The following is a 20958-nucleotide window of genomic DNA, read 5'->3' on the forward strand; positions in this document are numbered from 1 at the left end:
ATATGGCGCTCAAAACACTCACAATATTCCAAATGTGACCAGCGCCTTATAGATCCTCAGCTTTACATTCTTGCTTTTATTTTCTAGTCCTCTCAAAATAGAGGTGTATAAAAAAATTAAGGGAATTGATAGGGTGAACGTACAGTCTTTAACCCAGGGTAGGGGGATCAAGAACCAGGATTGCTGGTTTAAGGTGAGAGAGGAAAGATTTAATAGAAGGTAGACACAAAATGCTGGAGTAACTCAGCAGATCAGGCAGCATCTCTGGAGAGAAGGAATGGGTGACGTTTCGGGTCGAGACCCTTCTGCAGTCTGTTGATAAGATATTTGCAATAATTCATCCAAAGTTATTGGACCATTTTCTGCAGAAACTACAGAAGAGAAAATAATCAAATGAGTAACTAGACTAGGTGTTTTACAGTGCCATTAGTGCGATCTAATTGTTAACCAAGTCAAAGCAGAGTCTTTTCTGACATTACGTTACAAGCACCACAGTTTGTTGTGGGAGATTGCTTGAAGCTGCTGTGTCACCTTAGCTTTTGCTTTATCAAAATCCCTGAGCTTAATGGAAAAGTACAGAGCACAATGCTGATGAGAGATTACTTTATCATTTTAGTGTAGTTTAGTTTAGAGATACAGCGCGGAAACAGGCCCTTCGGCCCACCGGGACCGCTCCTACCAGCGATCCCTGCATATTAACACTATCCTGCACACACTAGGGACAATTTTTACATTTACCAAGGCAATTAACCTACAAACCTGTACGTCTTTGGAGTACATGCTTCGACAATTGTTTCTACAAACAATTGTTAAACATCTTAATTAAATTCAAATGTGCATCTTAATATCTGGCAATATGCAATTGGAGTTGCAAACCAGTAATTATTAAATGTTTGAATTTTAAATAGAATTTTTTTAAAACACACCTTTCAACATTCCTACAGAATATAAGCTGTTATGTTGCTTGTTCCTGTACTCTAGTCAATAATTAATAAATACTCCAGTAAACATCTGCAGAGGTTACTTAAACTAAGTTTCCCAGCTCTGCTGTAAATGAAAAGTGAAATATTGTTCTATTAACTGTACATAAAAGTGATATAATCTAATTCAACAGACCTATTTAGATTAATCAGGCTTACGAGCTTCAATAAAAATACCCCGTATAAATCTTACCATGTTCGGCACAGACATTGAGGGCTGAAGGACCTGTTCCTGTGCTGTACTGTTCTATGCTCTAAATCATGAATTACTTTTCAAACCTACTGAGCCAAAAAGATCTGAAATAGTGAATATGTACTAATTGGAATAATTGCATTAGTAAAAAGCTTTGTAAACGAAAAATAAGGCAGGCACTAAAATAGCTGTAAAATTTCTTTAATGGCAGGTGAAGTATCGCAAAGTATTGTACATTTGCAAGAAACATGGATACTACCAAAATAACAATTAAAGACCAATCTACAAAAGTTATATTGATGTAAAGTTCAGTTAGAAGGAGGAGGGGGGATACCAGGGGGTGGGAGAGGTGTAGGTGGTGGAACAATTGGTACAGAATCACTGGGGAGTGGAGGCCTTATCATTGGCGGTATAGGGGCTGGAACAGGACCCGGAGCAGGGATCATAGTGGGAGGTGGTGCAGAGGTCGGAGTGGGCATCGGAGCAGGAGGCAGGCCCTGCGGAGCCGGGGGCGGGCCTTGGGGAGCTGGGGGCATGATCTGAGTAGGGGGCGGGCCTTGTGGGGTCGGGGGCATCCCGAGTGGGATCGGGGGTGGTCCCTGTGGGGTTGGGGGTGGTCCCTGCGGGGTCGGAGGTAGACCTTGCGGGGTCGGGGGTAGACCTTGCGAGTTCGGGGGAAGACCTTGCGGGGTCGGGGGAGGTCCCTGTGGGGTGGGGGGAGGTGGTCCCTGGGGAGTGGGAGGTGGTCCCTGCGGAGCTGGTGGCATTTGTGGTGGCACCGGGCCACCAGGTGGCATTGGCGGCATGGGCATGCCTGCCGGTCGCGGACCTGGCATTGCGTCTGGTGGCATGGGGCCCCTTGGTGGCATGCCATTGATGATCGGTGGGGGCAGTGGTCTGGTCTTCATTCCAGGGGGTCCAATGGGCATGGATTGTGGCTGTAAAGGCTTTTCCATCTTGAAGTGGAACTGAAGGAAAAACTAGGGAGAGAAAAAAAGCAGGTCAAACTGATCCCAGCACAACATTAAATGAATAGAAAAATACTGAAGAGAGTTAGAAAGGGACCAATGTACACAAACTGCTCACATTATCATCATCAGCATGGTCATGCAACATCTCTAAATTTCCATAGTGTAATGATAACGACGTAATGATATAAACTAAACCAGCTTTGTGGGATGAGATATAGAGAATGGGAAGATATTGCATAGTCATCAGTAGAGCTACTGCCTCACAGCACCAGAGACCTGGGTTTGAGCCTGACCTCGGGTGCTGTTTGCGTGGAGTTTGCATGTTCTCCCTATGACTACGTAGATTTCTTCTGCGTGCTCTGCTTTCCTCCCATATTCCACACGTGAGGGTGTGTAGGTTAATTGGCCTCAGTAAATTGCCCCTAGTGTTTAGGAAGTGGGTGAGAAAGTGGAATAACGTAGAACTAATGTGAAAGGGTGATCGATGATCAACATGGTCCTGGTGAGCTGAAGGGCCGGTTTCCATGCTGTGTCTTTTGATCAAGCAGTAAACAACAGAACTGAGCAAATAATAGAGAGAAAGAGGATTCTGAAAAAATGTAAATTTGCAAAGAACAATTCTGAAATGGGCAGTCAAACAATAAAACACACTCTCCCATTAAACATATTCATTCTATATTCAGGCCTGTTATGCTGCAGCAAGTAATGATTTCATTATTCCGTTGTCGATACACATGATAATTACCCATTCTTGACTCTTATCCAGATTCTCAACTTTAATCCTGAACCTATTATATTTAATTTTGTAAACTCTCATGGTGAATTAAAAATAGATGACTTGTAGGTGGGAAACTGTAATCTTTTAAAATATATATTTAATACACAAAAAATACATTTAATACACAAACAATATCTGACAAAGTACATGATCAACACGATAGCAAAATTGATACCCATTGGCAGTGTGGATTAGCTAAAGACGCTGGCAATGTGGCTAGACACAACATGAAGGCACTAATAATTAATGTTTGCTTTTCCAATTTATCGAGGTGGCCTCTGAGGATTTGGAACAAGTATTAAGAGCTGTACCTTAATTGGCACACATTACAATAAAATACCTTTGAACCTTTTGAAGAGCACTGCTGTTATTTTTTACCTATATTTATGATTGTGTCCAAGGAATTATTATGGCAGAAGATTATTTAAAAATGTTTAGATTACACAGAAACAGAACAGCAATTAGTTGGGGAGCAACAAGTTTTAAATGAACAAAGACAAACTGATCGCATGAGCAGGCACATGGTGAATGAAGTTTAATATAGAAGGAAAAAAATGACGCATTTCAGTGGAATAATGAGTAGAGACAACTTAACTAAAGGAGGCTAATTTTAAAGGCAGTTCATTTACAGAAAGACCGGGATGTAAAATTACATATTTTTGAAAATGATTGGGAAATTCAGTTAAGCCATTAAAAGGCATACAAGCCAAAGGCATGAAATTAAACCAAACCTTTAAACAAAAGCAATGGTTCGATTTCAGTTGAAATACTGTTCCTTATTCAGGGTACTACCTTTTTCCAAGAAGGCTACAGCAGAAGTTAACCAAAATTACAGTTGGATCAGTACTGCAGTGTCAATTATTTACATCAATGATTATGATGAACGAATTGAGTGTTTTGCAGCCAAATTTGTTGATGGCACAAACAAAGATAGGAAAGCAATTGAGAGGAGAGAGAGTATGCCAAGAGACATAAGAAAGAGTGAGTTGTGAGTAAATGCAAAATTTCTGCCGCTGATGTTTAATCTGCGGAAGACACAGGAAACATTTTCCTCTATATTAAGTCTCAAGCATGCCAGCTTATGGAGGTAATGGACTCAGAATTAAACGTTAATTCTACCAGATGTTTGCAAGCTAATTTGCAAGTTAATTCTACCAGATGCTAAACGCACAGTCTTTTGCCCAGGGTGGAGCATATTAAGAGAAAAGGTTGGATAGTCTGGCTTCGTATCAATTGGACTTCAGAAAAGTGAAACACATAATACACTGAGGAATTTGGACAAGTTAGATGTGTAAAGGGTCTTTCCTCCTGTGGAAGGATTTATAACAAAGAATCATTATTCAAAAATAAGATGTCAGTTTAAGACAGATGACATGAAATTCTCACTTCAGGAGATTGTGATTCATTGGAACTTTCTTTCGCAAAGGGTGGTGGAGCAAGTCTTTAAATATTTTTAAGGCAGGGGTGGACAGATTCTTGATAAGCAACGGGATAGACAGAGATGCGGAGCTGAGGTTTCACTCAGATCAGCCATGAACGTGTTGGACGTCAGAGCAAGCTCAAGGGGATGTGTGGCCTATTCTTGCTCCTAATTTGTTTGTTTGTTATCTACTACAAATGAACATTCTGCAAGCAAAAGGCTTCCTGATCTTAGCTTTTTCTAGTGCTGTTTAAAAGGTATCCTGTTGTGCTGTTGTGTGACCTTTTGCAGAAATGCTATTATCTGGAGATCTTAACAAAGCTGTGCTGCATGGCTGAAAAGAAGCGAGTCATAATCAAAAAATACCGACAGCTTAAATTATGCAGAAATGATCTGGAATGATAATGTAAACACAAAGATACCTGTTTTGTTTCTCTGTTCCAGTGTGTCCAAAACTTCCCTTCAACTTTATCAATTTCTCTGCTCGGTACCTGAGGGCATTAAAAGATATGTTGAGAAGATTGGTTTGTTAAGTATCATCATCAATGATAAATATTTCAGTGCTATATCTAGTTCTTTCAATAGTCTAAACAAAATGTCTGCGGTCGGTAAGACAGAATTCAAGCTTTACTCTGAAACATAAAAAGGTGATGAAATAAGCAGACATTCCTTAATGCAACATTCACCTAAAGCAATTTTTTATTTGAGCGCAAACTAAAATGGAAAAATATGGTCCAAGCACTTTTCCAAAAGCAGCTCCATTTGTTCAGACTTGTTTATTTGCTGGTTTCACCTTTTTCATCTGTGCTCCATTTTGCAAAAATGATCAACATTTAACAAATCTCCTCTCATCCCCATTTAACAAGTGTAATTTCTGGCCAAGGGATTTTCTCAAATGTTGCCACAATCAATGACTCCCATTGTACAAGTAGTATGTCAGTACTTAAACGTTGTAGAAAATGAATAAGATCTAAAACCCGGTTCCAGAACTTTGTTTCACATGATAAATAGGTTAATAAGACTATAACCTATTCCTCTTAATTTGACCCACAATTCAAATTATTTCAATTCCCTTTGCTCTAAATTCCCACTGATTAAAAAAAAAAGATAAATAAATGATTGGCCAATTCATTTTTTAAAGCTTGGAAAACAAACTAAATATCGGGAATAATGTATAACTCTTGTGCGTGGGAAAGCAATGTTTATTTTGCCTCTTGTAGCATTCCCGAGATCACCCATCAATTTCCCAAAGTAAAATACCTTGAAGGAAATGGTCTCGTACGGCTCAGCTGCAAACAACAAGTATTGCCAGCGTCTGTCCGGTGGTTCAATTCGTTGTTCGTACGCAGACATAAATCGATGGCGTGGCATTACACTTTCTGCAATCTCTGGATAATCAATCTAAATAATAAAATTGAAATGTATTTTAATTAAAGCAGCATTTCCTAGTCTTTGAGCGGCAGCGTCTTCGCCCATCCCAGATCGCGGGGCTTGGGTCAGCCCGCCGCAGACTTTTCACCGTCCGGCGCAGCCTGGAACATGGCAACTACAACAGCCTGACCACGGGAGAAGACTGCAGGGGAAGAGAAAAGACATTCTGGCCTTCCATCACAGTGAGGAGGTGACTGGAGGAGACTCACTGTGATGGATGTTTCTTTTTGTTTGATTGTGTGCGTTATTGCTTATTTTTATTGCTCTTGTTGTTGGACTGTGGTTAATCTTTCATTTCACTGCACATTTATGTGTATGTGACAAATAAACTTGACTTGACATTTCCATCCTTATGAAATAGCTGAACCATTCACCTCCACTTTATAACAGAGGTGTAAAAGGAACAAGTTTATTCAGCCTATGAGTCATACGGACATGGAAAAGTCAGGTTCATCTCACTATGTTAGTTGATATTTGTTGCACAACAAAGTAGTACAATTAAGTTTAGAGCCCTAGGGAGAGGACTCTATGTTTCTATGTACATGTCAGTATCCAACGACCAACATTTGGAATGGATACGATAGCCTGCTCAAACACCGAGCCAATGCATGAGAATTGATCATTTACTCAAGGTAATACTCGTTTCTTAGATACACACTCCACTTCTTTTAGAAATGAACAGAGGATTTACTGAATGTAAGAAGAATGGAATATATCGCAATCAAAGCACACAGAGTACAAAAGGATTTTACCTGAAAAAGGAGACTTTGCTGTCCCACTTCTGCGTCCCTTTGTTTGGTCACTGTAAAACGAAATGTTAAACCTTAATATATCCGATAAATTGGGTAAACCCGTCCACACCAGTTCTATGTTATCCCACTTTCTCATCCACTCCTTACTCACAAAGGGCAATTTACAGAGGCCAATTAACCGAAAAACTTGCACGTCTTTGGGATGTGGGAGAAAACCAGAGCACCGGAGGTAATCCATGCGGTCACAGGAAAAATGCACAGATCCTACACAGACAGCTCCTGAGCTCTGGATTGAAAACAGGCCTCTGGCACTGTGAGGCAGCATCTCTACCAGCTGTGCCACTGAGCTGCTAAAATTGTTGTTATACTTTTTAATCAAAATAGCAATCGATTGCCAAAATGTCACAAATACCTTTGTAGCCTGGCCGACCAATTTTGACAAATTTCTTCACCTCCACTTTAACCTTCTCAGGTGCTGGCTGTGCTGGTGATTCCTTTGCCTCTTTTGCTGCACGTCGTGCCCTGTATTCAAAGCATTGAATCAATCCCTTGGTATGGAACAGCCACACTTGTCAAACAAAATTCTACGTCTATATTAACTGTCAACAATTAGTTCCTGGGACAATACCAATTCATCCAAATGTTGCATGAGCATGCAGTACATTACGTTAAATATCTCATCCCATATCTGCATCGCTTCCATCAACCATTTTAGTGCAGACATTAGAAAGTAAGTGACCATTGGTGCTCCATTTCTAGAAGGAAATACATGCAGTGGCCTAAATCAATTGTTTTCTAAAATAGCCATTTTTCTGTATTCATAAATTATTTAACTCTTAAATCAGTTACGGGTATGGCTAAAGTTACCTTTCCTGCGTTAGTCCATCGAAAAAATTACAGTGTGCACACAATTGGTAGAAATAAACGCTTTCAACAAAGGAAGCTTAAACCCAGGCTAATACATATAAAAGTTGCTGGTTCTAGGTATAACTCAAGAGGACCCAGCAGATATACCATTAAAGTCTCTATTACACCTCAAATGCACAAAGATGTGGTCTTTATACTTTAGAGATACAGCACAGAAACAGGCCCTTCGGCCCACCGTGTCTGCACCGACCAGCAATCACCCCATATTCTAACACTATCCTACTTACTAGGGACCATTTACAATTTTACCAAAGCCAATTAACCAACAAACCTGTACGTCTTTAGAGTAAGGGAGGAAACCGGAGCACCCGGAGAAGATCCATGACCGGTCACAGGGAGAGCGTACAGACAGCCCTAGTCAGTATCAAACCCGGGCCTCTGGCACTGTAAGGCAGCAATGCACGGTGCCACTGCGGTCTTGTATGGTCTCATAAAGCAAAAGGGAGATGTACTGTGACACAGCACCGTGCATTAGGATCCTGGGGTACTGCTTGTGCTCACAATTCCTCGTGTGGAAAACTCTGATGTTAGTCACATTATCACAGTAATTACTTATTTACTGGGGAGGAGATAAAAGAGGATACCATGCAGTGAGCCCATTCCACTGCTGAACTGTGCAGCAACATAGAATGAAAGATGACTGCACTCTCTCAAATGAACATCCGCAAGCCTAAAACTCTAATCTTGCTCCTGTTTTCTCCTTACCACAGTCAGGTACCTTGCCTGAGTACCTTGGTACCTTGCTCAGTATTGATGGCAAGAGCAAGAAAGTGAATGCATTCTCCAAATAAACACCTAACTCTTTCACAGAACTGACAGTGGCATTTTAATATGTTCCATTTCAGACTTAGGATACCTAAATAATTTATTTCCCTCAACAATGTTCTCTGGGGGTAAACGTGTAATTAAATTTGCCTCCCTTTCCTCTCCCTTTGCAAAATTTACATTCAAGATCCTGATTCTCCGTGAAAGCAATATTCAAGTGCAGTCTACAGATCTTAATTACACTTGTAGTTAAATCTCTCAGAAAGAAAAAGCATGCTTCTTTGAAATACGCCAAATGTCTCAAATTATGATTTCACATCCAATATATTTACACACTTACAAATTAGTCTGGTGCTTCTTTCCTTGTGTGTGGGCCAAATAACTCCCCTAGAGAGAAAAATTAAATCAAATTAAAACAGAGGGAATCCATCGCACAAACACATTCATATATCTAACATGGAAAGACATAAAATGCTGGAGTAACTCAACGGGTCAGGCAGCATCCCTGGGGAACATGGAGATGTGACGCTTTGGGTCGGGACCCTTCCGTTACCTACCCATATTCTCTAGGGATGCTGCCTGACCTGCTGAGTTACTCCAGCATTTTGTCTTTTCTTGGTAAACCAGATTCTGCAATTCCTTGTTGCTATACATAACTAACTTGTTTTATTGAGGAGATATTTAATCACATTGCTGACTATACACCATTCTGTGTTTATTTCATTTCCACACTTCCATTCAAACCTCTCCCCCATAACCTCCCAACTCACAGATTAAAGATACGACTCCCCTTCCCTTCACTTTTCAAACTGAAAGTTTTGTACATTAAATTAATCAGCTTCTGTCATTTGTAACATGGTCCATGTGGTATCACCAACATATATGCATCTTCTCCCCTACTGTTCTTTTTAGCTTTTCATTCCACATTCACCTTTACATCTTCAATAACTTCCCATTCCTTTTCCTGTGCCATCTTGGTGTGCAACGGTGAGAAATACAAGACCTTTTACCAACTCCCTCCTCACCATCCTAGGCCTCAAATAATCTTATCAAGCACGAAGCAATAATTTACATGTACTTATATTTGGTATCCTGCATTTGCTGCTCATGATGTGGATTCTTCTACATTAGAAAAAACACACAGGACTTGGGTTCTTCGGAAATGAAGAACAGGAAGAGAAATAATAAAGGATCGTAGGAATTGACTGCATTGATTTTCTTGCTTTTTTTTGGTAAATTCTGTATAGTCAGCAATGAAAAGTAAAGATCAGTAGCTTAGTTTAATTTAGTTTATTCATACATCATGGAAACACACTCTGCAGCCCACTGAGTACACACACCCCACATCAATCACCTTTTTGTACTAGTTCTATGTTATCCCACTTTCTCATCCACTTTCTACACACTAGGAACAATATATAGAGGCCAGTTAACCTATAAACCCGCACGTCTTTGGGATGTGGGAGGAAACCAAAGCACCCAGAGGAAACCCACATGGGAGTCACAGGAAGAACGTGCAAACTCCACACAGAAAGCACCCAAGGTCAGAATCGAACCTGGGTATCCAGTGTTGTGGGGCAGCGGCAGTACTAACTCAAGAACCATCTAGGGGTGAGATGAGATTCCATCCCCCGGCAGTTTCAGCTTAAAACAAAATCAAAGTAACTTTGAACTTACCTCATTATTGTGAAGAGTTAAGCAAAGTTTACATTCGTAAGAACCCAAGTGATTTTTCATAAAATAAGGATCCTATAAAATTAGAAAAAGAACAATAGTTATAATGAGGCGGCATGAAAGAATGCAAGAAACGCAAGTACACAAATCACAGGGACCAAAGTTTGACCTTATTTATGTCAATGGTTTCCAACGCCAACTGTCTCAGCCGCTCTCTTCGATCACGATTGCTTTCGGAAGAGGAAGCAACCCCACCGCTCCCCGTCTTTCCTCCTGGTCGATGTTGAAAATCCATGGTTACTTGATAAACTTTATCTTAATCCAAACTCTGAAAGATTTTAAAAACAAAAGTGCAGACATATTAGCCCGGAATGCATTCCTTCCTGGAAACATTGGACACAAGGAACTGCAGGTGCTGATTTACAACAAAAAAAGAGAAATGCAGCAGGTCAGCCAGCATCTGTGGAGGGAATGGATAGATGACGTTTCCCGATCCAAAACGTCACATATCCATGTTCTCCAGAGATGCTGCCTGACCTGTAAAGAAACATTGTTTACTTCACTAAGAATTTTTTTTTTTGGAAGTGATTTTAGATCACACCATGAATGGCAATTCCTTGACATGGTGATCACAGCGGTAAAAGCATAATCATAGAGGACGTTTAGCAAACCTGACTGGCTGCCACTGATCCCCTACATCTATATCTAACCACGTCACGGTGGCGCAGCGGTAGAGTTGCTGCCTTACAGTGAATGCAGCGCCGGAGACTCAGGTTCGATCCTGACTACGGGTGCCGTCTGTACGGAGTTTGTACGTTCGCCCCGTGACCTGCGTGGGCTTTCTCCGAGATCTTCGGTTTCCTCCCACACACCAAAGACGTACAGGTATGTAGGTTAATTGACTGGGTAAATGTAAAAATTGTCCCTGGTGTGTGTAGGATAGTGTTAATGTGCGGGGATCGCTGGGCGGCGCGGACTCGGTGGGCCGAAGGGCCTGTTTCCGCGTTGTATCTCTAAATCTAAAAAAAAATCTTAAAAATCTATACAGCTGATTCTTGATTTAGGAAATGGGGGTTCCCCTCTTCCATTATAGATGAGGCTCTCACTAGGGTCTCCTCAATATCCCGCAGCTCCGCTCTTGTTCCCCCTCCCGCCATTCGCAACAAGCACCTGTTGTCCTCACCTTCCACCCCATCAATCATCGCATACAGCATATAATCCTCTCACACTTTTGCCACCTCCCACAGGATCCCCCTACTGGCCACATCTTCCCATCTTTACCCCTTTCTGCGTACCACGGAGACCGTTCCGTCCACAACTCCCTGGTCAACTCGTCCCTTCCCACGCAAACCACCCCCTCTCCAGGTACTTTCCCCTACAACCGCAGGAGATGCAACACCTGTCCCTTTACCTCCCCCCCTCGACTCCATCCAAGGACCCCAACAGTCTTTTCAGGTGAGGCAGAAGTTCACTTGCACCTCTTCCAACCTCATCTACAGTATCCGCTGTTCCAGGTGTCAACTTCTGTACATCGACGAGACCAAGCGCAGGCTTGGCGATCGTTTCGCTGAACATCTCCGCTCAGTCCGCCTTAACCTATCTGATCTCCCGGTTAGTCAGCACTTTAACTCCCCCTTCCATTCCCAATCTGACCTTTCTGTCCTGGGCCTCTTCCATTGTCAGAGTGAGGCCCAGCGCAAATTGGAGGATCAGCACCTCATATTTCCCTTGGGTAGCTTATGAACATTGACTTCTCTAACTTCAAATAGCCCTTGCTTTCCCTCTCCATCCCCTCCCCCTTCCCAGTTCTCCCACCAGTCTTACTGTCTCCGACTACATTCTATCTCTGTCCCGCCCCCTCCCCTGACATCAGTCTGAAGGGTCTCGACCCGAAACGTCACCCATTCTTTCTCTCTAGAGTTGCTGCCTGGCCCGCTGAGTTACTCCGGCATTTTGTGTCTAGCTGATTCTTAAATGGTCTTTAAAATAACCCAGCAAGCCATTCAATTGTACTATTACCACTCTGGACAGAGAAAATAATAAAACAGTTGTATCAACTGGTATCAACATTGGCAAATTCGAACATGTCAAAGTCACCTCCAACCCTATCAATCTGACAAAGTGAGTCTTACAGACATCCAAGGACTGGTGTCAGAATTGGAAGAGTTATCCCACAGTCTAATCAAATGGCAGTATGAAATAGTAAAACATGATTCAGTGAAGTGGGCAAAAGGCAAGATTGCACCAATAAAGTCTTGGACATGTCCTGTGAGACACCCATAGGTAACAGCAGTGGTAGTGATAGTGTTTTAGGTTTTTCGTTTTAGAGATACAGCGCGGAAACAAGCCCTTTACTGGGAGGTACTAGGACCAGAGGACACAGCCTCAGAATACAAGGGTGTACCTTAAGAAATGAGATGATGAGGAATTTCTTTACTCGGAGGGTGGTGAATCTGTGGAATTCATTGCCACAGACGGCTGTGGAGGGCAAGTCAATGGGTATTTTTAAGGTGGAGATTGACAGATTCTAGATTGGTACGAGTGTCAGGGATTATGGATTTACTTCGATCATGCATCATGTTGTTGCCCTTGAATTCCACGGCCCGGGCAGGCTACTGCTCGTCACTTCTATGAGACGAGCTACTCTTTATACTCAATGTTATTGCATTGTCTGCCCCTTTTACTGCAAGTTTATAACGGTGCAAAGGTAGAAAAGTTAAAACACGGTTGAAAATCCTCGAAATGTAATGACAATCATACACTCTTTTGACTAGTGAAAGCCAGAGAGGGCAGCAGGCCTCGGACGCCTGGCCCCTAGAGCCGAGAATCGGCTTCATCATCAGCGGAAAGGGAGAGCTCGGTCGTCAGTCCGGAAGCCTCCATCGCTCCATTCCCTTCCCACCCCATCCCGCCTCGCCTGCCTGCCGTTCTCCTCCCCTCTCCGGCGCCGTGAGCTGAGCTGAGCCGGTCCCAGTCACTTTACCTCAAGCGGTTTCCAGACGCCACGACCGGCAACGCAACGCAACCTCGATGAACACACCGGAAGAAGGTCAAAAACCTACCGGAAGAAGGTCAAAAACCTACCGGAAGAAGGTCAAAAACGGATCGAAAGAAAGTCAAACCAACAGGAAGAAGGTCTTTTTTTCAAACAACTTTATTGATACTGTGCGTCGAGCGCGGTCGACGACGGCCATGAGCGGGAGGCAATGCTGCGATTTACTCGCTGCCGGCAGCTTAACTCCCCCACTGTTTTCACTTAAAGCGGCCGTCAGACTCTGTCTACTATGTGCAGCAGTTGTTTAAGGTTTCCCAAACTCAATCACCGCAGGCTGCAGTAGTCGGGGCTCCGGGGGCCGTCCTCCCCTCAGAGGCTCAGTCCGCGGCGGGGAGTGTGAGGAGAGGCAGCGGGCGCCGCCGCCGCCGCCATCATGAGGTACAATGTGAGGGAGCTGCTGTGTCTGTCCAAGCAGCCGGCGGAGAAAGCCGCCGAGCTCACCATGAGGGGGCCGAAGCGCAGCGACGGTGAGGACGAACCTGGGGTCGTGGCGCGGAGACCTGTCGCAATGGGTGGTCCTGGGGGAAGTGGAGAGGCCGCGGGGGGAGAGGAGTGGAGGGGGCCCAGGGAGGGAGGGAGGAGTGGAGGGGCCCCGGGGGGAGAGGAGTGGAGAGGGCCCGGGGAGAGAAGTGGAGGGGGCCCGGGGGGAGAGAAGTGGAGGGGGCCCGGGGGGGGAGGGAGGAGTGGAGGGGGCCCGGGGGGAGAAGTGGAGGGGGCCCGGGGGGAGAGAAGTGGAGGGGGCCCGGGGGGAGAGAAGTGGAGGGGGCCCGGGGGTAGAGGGAGGGAGGAGTGGAGGAGGCCCGGGGGGAGAGGGAGGAGTGGAGGGGCCCCGGGGGGAGAGGGAGGGAGGTGGAAGTTCCCAGGGGCAGAATGGAGCGGTGGAGAGGCCGGGGGGGGGGGGGGGGGGGGGGAATATAGAAACATAGCAAAATAGGCGCAGGAGTAGGCCATTCGGCCTATCAAGCCAGCACCGCCATTCAATATAATCATGGCTGATCATCTAAAATCAGTACCCCGTTCCTGCTTTTTCCCCATATCCCTTGGTTCCTTTTGCCCTAAGGCTAAATGTAACTCTCTCGAAGACACTCAGTGAATTGGCCTCCACTGCCCTCTGTGGCAGAGAATTCCACAGATTCACAACTCTGGCTGAAAACGTTTTTCCTCGTCCCAGTCCTAAATTCCCTACCCCTTATTTTTAAACTGTGACCCCTGGTTCTGGATTCCCCCAACATTGGGAACATTTTTCCTGCTCTCCGCCTGTCCAATCCTTTAAGAATCGTGTATGTTTCTATCAGATCCTCTCTCATCCTTCTAAATTCCAATGAATACAAGGGAAGAGGTCAAGAGCGAAAGACCTGTCACACCAGTGGTTGCTGAGCTCAATGGGCAGTAGGAGGCACAGGGGAGACCTATCACAACAGGGTGGGTGTGGAGAGTAGGGGGCTGGTTAGGCAGAAGGGTAGAGGGCAGGATGGATTTAATGCATAGACATATAAAGCGATGCGCACTAACAGAAAGGAGGAGGGATTAAGTGACACAATTGTGAACGAAATGGAGGGGCAGAAGGGACAAAGTTTGTGCATTAAATCCTTGACTGCAACAGGGTTTGTGGAGAGATTTGTTAACTGATAGAACATGGAGCAGAACAGTACAGCACAAGTACAAGAGATGTAAGGAACTGCAGATGCTGATTTACAAAACAAGACAAAGCGCCAGAGTAACTCAGTGGGTCTGGAGAGGATGCCCAATCAACCGTCTGAAAAATGGTCTTTAACTGAAATGTCGCTCATGATTGTTCTTCAGCGATGCTGCCTGACATGCTGAGTTATTGCAGCACTTTTGTCTTTTTCAGCACAAGTACAGGCCCTTCAGCACCCAATGTTTGTGCCGAACATGTAAAAATAAAATAAACTCATCTACCTGCACATGATTTATGTCCCTCCAATCCCAAAGTTTTGATCAAATCTATTTTAAAGTTGAATTTTGACATGATTGTTTGTTATTTGGGATTTAAATGAACGATTGCTGCATTGTTCCAATAAAATGAATAAAATTCACCTAGATTATTAACCCCTGTCTGTTTCCTTCCAGCAATGATGTATTTATACTTTCAACTGGGGTAGCTTTAGCATGAAATACTAATTACATGAAGCCCTTTTTAATGGTGCAGTGATTTTTGGACTCAACGTTCAGTCACCTATTAAATCTGAAAACTAGAAGTTGACTTCCCTGACTTCTATCTTGCTCAGAAGAGCAGGTACGAAGTTTATCTCCACATACACCCATATGTCTGAGATTCTGCACTATATTCTACATGAAAACATTTAAAATAATGTTTTGCACACATGGTTGTAGAACCATTAACATTTTTTCTGGTAATATGTACATTTTCCTTTTATTCAGCTGCAAAATGTCGGCTCGTGAAACTAGTTGTCAACTTCCTTTTCTACTTCAGAATTGATGAAGAGGAGGTAAGACTGCTTCATAATTTAATTAGAATGCAGAATACATGACACAATTTTATCCATAAATTCATAATCAGTACACCTCCTGTCAAAAGGCCTCCAGTTTGTACCACAAGCACATGATTCTTCAACAGAAATATTTTGCTGCCTCCTGTTTACATTTCCTTGCATCCCTGCCTTGACCAGTTTACTGCATTCCTCAATCTGGATAATGCTGTCTTTAAGGATTTTCATGATTACTCTTCCAACCTACCATAACTTCTCTATAATTTGCTGATTGGCCACGGGTCTAACCCAAAAGTCACCTATCAATGTTCTCCAGAGGTACTGCCAGACCACTGAGTTACTCCAGTCTTTTTTTATTTTTTTTAAATTTTTTATCCCTCTTGTCATGTTTGCATCCCAAGATCCCAAGAATGCTCCATAACCTCACTGCCATCCTTGGTCTGTTACTGTAAATCCTCCATGCTACCACAGGAGCCAACTGCTTCGGTCTACGTGTGCATATCCCCCCCCCCCCCCCCCCTCTCCGACCAGCTTTTCTATGACATGGCATCATTCTTGAGAATACAAGATACAATATCTACTTTTCTTTACGTACATTTAATAATTGATCGGTCAATGTTTTGTGCCCATACAATAGTTTTGAGATATTTGGATAAATAAAAAACAATTATGGCCTGTTTTAGAAACATAGAAAATAGGTGCAGGAGTAGGCCATTCGGCCCTTCGAGCCTGCACCGCCATTCAATATGATCATGGCTGATCATCCAGCTCAGTAGCCTGTACCTGCCTTCTCTCCATACCCCCTGATCCCTTTAGCAAAAAGGGCCACATCTAACTCCCTCTTAAATATAGCCAATGAACTGGCCTCAACTACCTTCTGTGGCAGAGAATTCCACAGACTCACCACTCTGTGTGAAGAAATGTTTTCTCATCTCGGTCCTAAAAGACTTCCCCCTTATCCTTAAGCTGTGACCCCTGGTTCTGGACTCCCCCAACATCGGGAACAATCTTCCCGCATCTAGCCTCTCCAAGCCCTTAAGAATTTTATATGTTTCTATAAGATCCCCCCTCAGTCTTCTAAATTCCAGCGAGTACAAGCCCAGTCTATCCAGTCTTTCCTCATATGAAAGTCCCGCCATCCCAGGGATCAATCTGGTGAACCTTCTCTGTACTCCCTCTAAGGCAAGAGCGTCTTTCCTCAGGTTAGGAAATCAAAACTGCACACAATACTCCAGGTGCGGTCTCACCAAGGCCCTGTACAACTGCAGCAGAACCTCCCTGCTGCTAAACTCAAATCTTCTTGCTATGAATGCCAACATACCATTCGCTTTCTTCACTGCCTGCTGCACCTGCATGCTTGCTTTCAATGACTGGTGCACCATGACACCCAGGTCACGTTGCATCTCCCCTTCTCCCAATCGGTCACCATTCAGGTAATACTCTGCTTTCCCGTTCTTGCCGCCAAAGTGGATAACCTCACATTTATCCACATTATATTGCATCTGCCATGCATTTGCCCACTCGCCTATCTATCCAAGTCACTCTTCAGCCTCCTAGCATCCTCCCCGCAGCTAACAATGCCACCCAGCTTCGTGTCATCCGCAAACTTAGAGATGTTGCATTCAATTCCCTCGTCCAAATCATTAATGTACACTGTAAATAACTGGGGTCCCAGCACTGAGCCTTGCGGTACCCCACTAGTCACTGCCTGCCATTCCGAAAAGGACTCGTTTATTCCTACTCTTTGCTTCCTGTCCGCCAACCAATTTTCTATCCACCTCAACACTGAACCCTCAATACCGTGTGCTTTAAGTTTGTACACCAATCTCCTATGTGGGACCTTGTCGAAGGCCTTCTGAAAGTCCAGATATAACACATCGACTGGTTCTCCCTTATCCACTCTACTAGTTACATCCTCGAAAAATTCTATAAGATTCGTCAGACATGATTTGCCTTTGGTAAATCCATGCTGACTTGGTCCGATGATTTCACCACTTTCCAAATGTGATGCTATCACATCTTTAATAACTGACTAGCATTTTCCCCACTACCGATGTTAGGCTAACTGGTCTATAATTCCCCGTTTTCTCTCTCCCTCCCTTTTTAAAAAGTGGGGTTACATTAGCTACCCTCCAGTCCTCAGGAACTACTCCAGAATCTAAAGAGTTTTGAAAAATTATCACTAATGCATCCACTATTTCTGAGGCTACTTCCTTAAGCACTCTGGGATGCAGCCTATCTGGCCCTGGGGATTTATCTGCCTTTAATCCATTTAATTTACCTAACACCACTTCCCGACTAACCTGGATTTCTTTCAGTTCCTCCATCTCATTAGACCCCCGGTCCCCTGCTATTTCCGGCAGACGGTTTATGTCTTCCTTAGTGAAGACAGAACCAAAGTATTTGTTCAATTGGTCTGCCATCTCCTTGTTCCCTATGATCAATTCACCTGTTTCCGACTGCAAGGGACCTACATTTGTCTTAACTAATCTTTTTCTCTTGACATATCTATAAAAGCTTTTGCAGTCAGTTTTTATGTTCCTTGCCAGTTTTCCCTCATAATCTATTTTCCCTTTCCTAATTAAGCCCTTTGTCCTCCTCTGCTGGACTCTGAATTTCTCCCAGTCCTCTGGTATGCTACTTTTTCTGGCTAATCTGTATGCTTCATCTTTTGTTTTAATACTATCCTTGATTTCCCTTGTTAGCCACAGATACACTACCTTTCCTGGTTTGTTCTTTTGCCAAACTGGGATGAACACTTGTTGTAGTTCATCCATGCAACCTTTAAATGCCTTCCATTGCATGTCCACCGTCAACCCTTTCAGCATCAATCGCCAGTCTATCTTGGACAATTCACGCCTCATACCCTCAAAGTTACCTTTCTTTAAGTTCAGAACACTTGTTTCTGTATTGACTTTGTCACTCTCCATCCTAATGAAGAACTCTACCATATTATGATCACTCTTGCCCAAGGGGCCTCGCACAACAAGACTGCTAACTAACCCCTCCTCATTACTCAATATCCAGTCTAGAATGGCCTGTTCTCTCGTTGGTTCCTCGACATGTTGGTTTAGAAAACCATCTCTCAAACATTCCAAGAAATCCTCTTCCTCAGCACCCCTGCCAGTTTGGTTCACCCAATCTATATGTAGATTGAAGTCACCCATTATAACTGCTGCACCTTTAGTGCACGCATTTCTAATTTCCTGCTTGATGCCATCCCCAACCTCACTACTGCTGTTAGGTGGCCTGTACACAACTACCACTAGCGTTTTCTGCCCCTTAGTGTTTCGTAGCTCTACCCATATCGATTCCACTTCCTCCAAGCTAATGTCCTTCCTTTCCACTGCTTTAATCTCCTCTCTAACCAGTAACACTACCCCACCTCCTTTTCCTTTCTGTCTATCCCGCCTGAATATAGAATATCCCTGGATGTTGAGCTCCCAGCCTTGGTCACCCTGGAGCCATGTCTCCGTAATCCCAACTATACCATAATCATTAATAACTATCTCCACATTTAATTCATCCACCTTATTACGTATACTCCTTGCATTGAGACACAAAGCCTTCAGGCTTGTTTTTACAACTCTCTTACCCCTTATACAATTATGTTGAAAAGTGGCCCTTTTTGATTTTTGCCCTGGATTTGTCTGCCTGCCACTTTTACTTTTCACCTTGCTACCTGTTGCTTCTACCCTCATTTTACACCCCTCTGTCTCTCTGCTCCTGCTCCCATCCCCCTGCCACATTAGTTTAAATCCTCCCCGACAGCACTAGCAAACACTCCCCCTAGGACATTGGTTCCATTCCAGCTCAGGTGCAGATCGTCCTGTTTGTACTGGTCCCACCTCTCCCAGAACTGGTTCCAATGTCCTAAAAATTTGAATCCCTCCCCCTTGCACCATTTTTCAAGCCACGTATTCATCTGAAATATCCTCCTATTCCTACTCTGACTAGCACGTGGCACTGGTAGTAATCCAGAGATTATTACCTTTGAGGTCCTACTTTTAAGTTTATCTCCTAGCTCTCTAAATTCACCTTGTAGGACCTCATCCCGTTTTTTACCTAAATCGTTGGTGCCAATGTGCACCACGACAACTGGCTGCTCACCCTCCCCCTCCAGAATGTCCTGCAGCCGCTCAGAGATATCCCTGACCCTTGCACCAGGGAGGCAACATACCATCCTGGAGTCTCGTTTGCGGCCGCAGAAACGCCTATCTATTCCCCTTACAATTGAATCCCCTATCACTATAGCCCTTCCACTCTTTTTCCTCCCCTCTTTTGCCGCAGAGCCACCCACGGTGCCATGAACTTGGCTGCTGCTGCCTTCCCCTGATGAGCCATCTCCCCCAACAGTATCCAAAATGGCATATCTGTTTAGGAGGGAGATGACCGCAGGGGACTCCTGCACTACCTGCCTACTGCTACGCTGGCTAGTGGCCACCCGTTTCCTTTCTGTCCGCTTATCTTTTACCTGTGGTGTGGCCAACTTAAGTTTTCTCTTAAGTCGGTAACGTACATAAAGGAAAATGTTTAAGAGCTGGCTATTTTCTTGCTCCATCTTGTATAATGCATTTCAGGCCAATCTTTCATAAATATTTAAATTCTTGATACAATAGACAATAGGTGCAGGAGTAGGCCATTCAGCCCTTCGAGCCAGCACCGCCATTCAATGCGATCATGGCTGATCACTATCAATCAGTACCCCGTTCCTGCCTTCTCCCCATACCCCCTCACTCCGCTATCCTTAAGAGCTCTATCCAGCTCTCTCTTGAAAGCATCCAACGAACTGGCCTCCACTGCCTTCTGAGGCAGAGAATTCCACACCTTCACCACCCTCTGACTGAAAAAGTTCTTCCTCATCTCCGTTCTAAATGGCCTACCCCTTATTCTCAAACTGTGGCCCCTTGTTCTGGACTCCCCCAACATTGGGAACATGTTATCTGCCTCTAATGTGTCCAATCCCCTAATTATCTTATATGTTTCAATAAGATCCCCCCTCATCCTTCTAAATTCCAGTGTATACAAGCCCAATCGCTCAGTAGGTTATTCATTGATATATTGGCAGAGGGAATTAGTTTAACTTGGCATTATGTCTGGCACGGACATTGTGGGCTGAAGGACCTGTTTCTGTGCCGTAGTGTTCTATTTTCTATATTTGTTCCGTGTCTGCTGAACTTGCCAGCTGAATGATGGCGGACACGTTGACAATAAGGAAGCAGTAGCAATTTTGACAATTGTTTGTATTGAGAAATATGTTAACACACTGATGCCATCTATTTACCAGCCCGTTGGTGCCTTGTTACTTGAGCAGTGTAAAATCCAAAAGGAAGATGACACTGCCTTCTCATTAGGTAACTTGACTTTTACTTCTATTTCCTGTTAGTAATAATTGGCAGGTGAACATGGATAATTATTAACTTCTCTGATGTAATGTGATGCATATTAACGAGGTTGTTGAATGTAATATACAGCATCAAAATATTATGCTATTGATTAAGAACATCACGGTAATAGTCTGAGATCACATTACTGAGGGAT

The 20958-nt window shown here is 43.8% G+C and overlaps 2 protein-coding genes across 4 annotated transcripts in view; one reads left to right on the forward strand and one right to left on the reverse strand.

The window, feature by feature from the left end:
- Positions 1-1367: 1367 nt before the first annotated feature.
- On the reverse strand, positions 1368-12950 carry sf3a2 (splicing factor 3a, subunit 2). Of its 2 annotated transcripts, none has more exons than XM_078423608.1 (9): positions 12875-12950; positions 10061-10219; positions 9895-9966; positions 8558-8604; positions 6938-7047; positions 6526-6575; positions 5603-5743; positions 4765-4833; positions 1368-2153 (listed from the first exon to the last, which is right to left on the reverse strand). In XM_078423608.1, exons 2-9 carry the CDS (start codon positions 10184-10186, stop codon positions 1482-1484), a joined length of 1287 nt encoding a protein of 428 aa, XP_078279734.1. In that variant the 5' UTR covers positions 10187-10219; positions 12875-12950; the 3' UTR covers positions 1368-1481. The 2 variants fall into 2 exon arrangements, with proteins under 2 accessions (XP_078279734.1, XP_078279735.1); XM_078423609.1 differs by lacking the exon at positions 12875-12950 and adding an exon at positions 12652-12806.
- A 104-nt stretch (positions 12951-13054) lies between these two features.
- The window catches only part of plekhj1 (pleckstrin homology domain containing, family J member 1), a 40343-nt gene continuing 32439 nt past the window's right edge, over positions 13055-20958 (forward strand). For both annotated transcript variants that reach the window (XM_078424110.1, XM_078424109.1), the window contains exons 1-3: positions 13055-13413; positions 15350-15417; positions 20705-20771. In XM_078424110.1, coding sequence (XP_078280236.1) covers positions 13320-13413; positions 15350-15417; positions 20705-20771 — 229 coding nt within the window. In that variant the 5' untranslated portion in view covers positions 13055-13319. The remainder of the gene's footprint in view (positions 13414-15349; positions 15418-20704; positions 20772-20958) is intronic.

This window comes from Rhinoraja longicauda, chromosome 28 (genome assembly GCF_053455715.1).
Source record: "Rhinoraja longicauda isolate Sanriku21f chromosome 28, sRhiLon1.1, whole genome shotgun sequence".
In the NCBI taxonomy this organism is placed as follows: domain Eukaryota; kingdom Metazoa; phylum Chordata; class Chondrichthyes; order Rajiformes; family Arhynchobatidae; genus Rhinoraja; species Rhinoraja longicauda.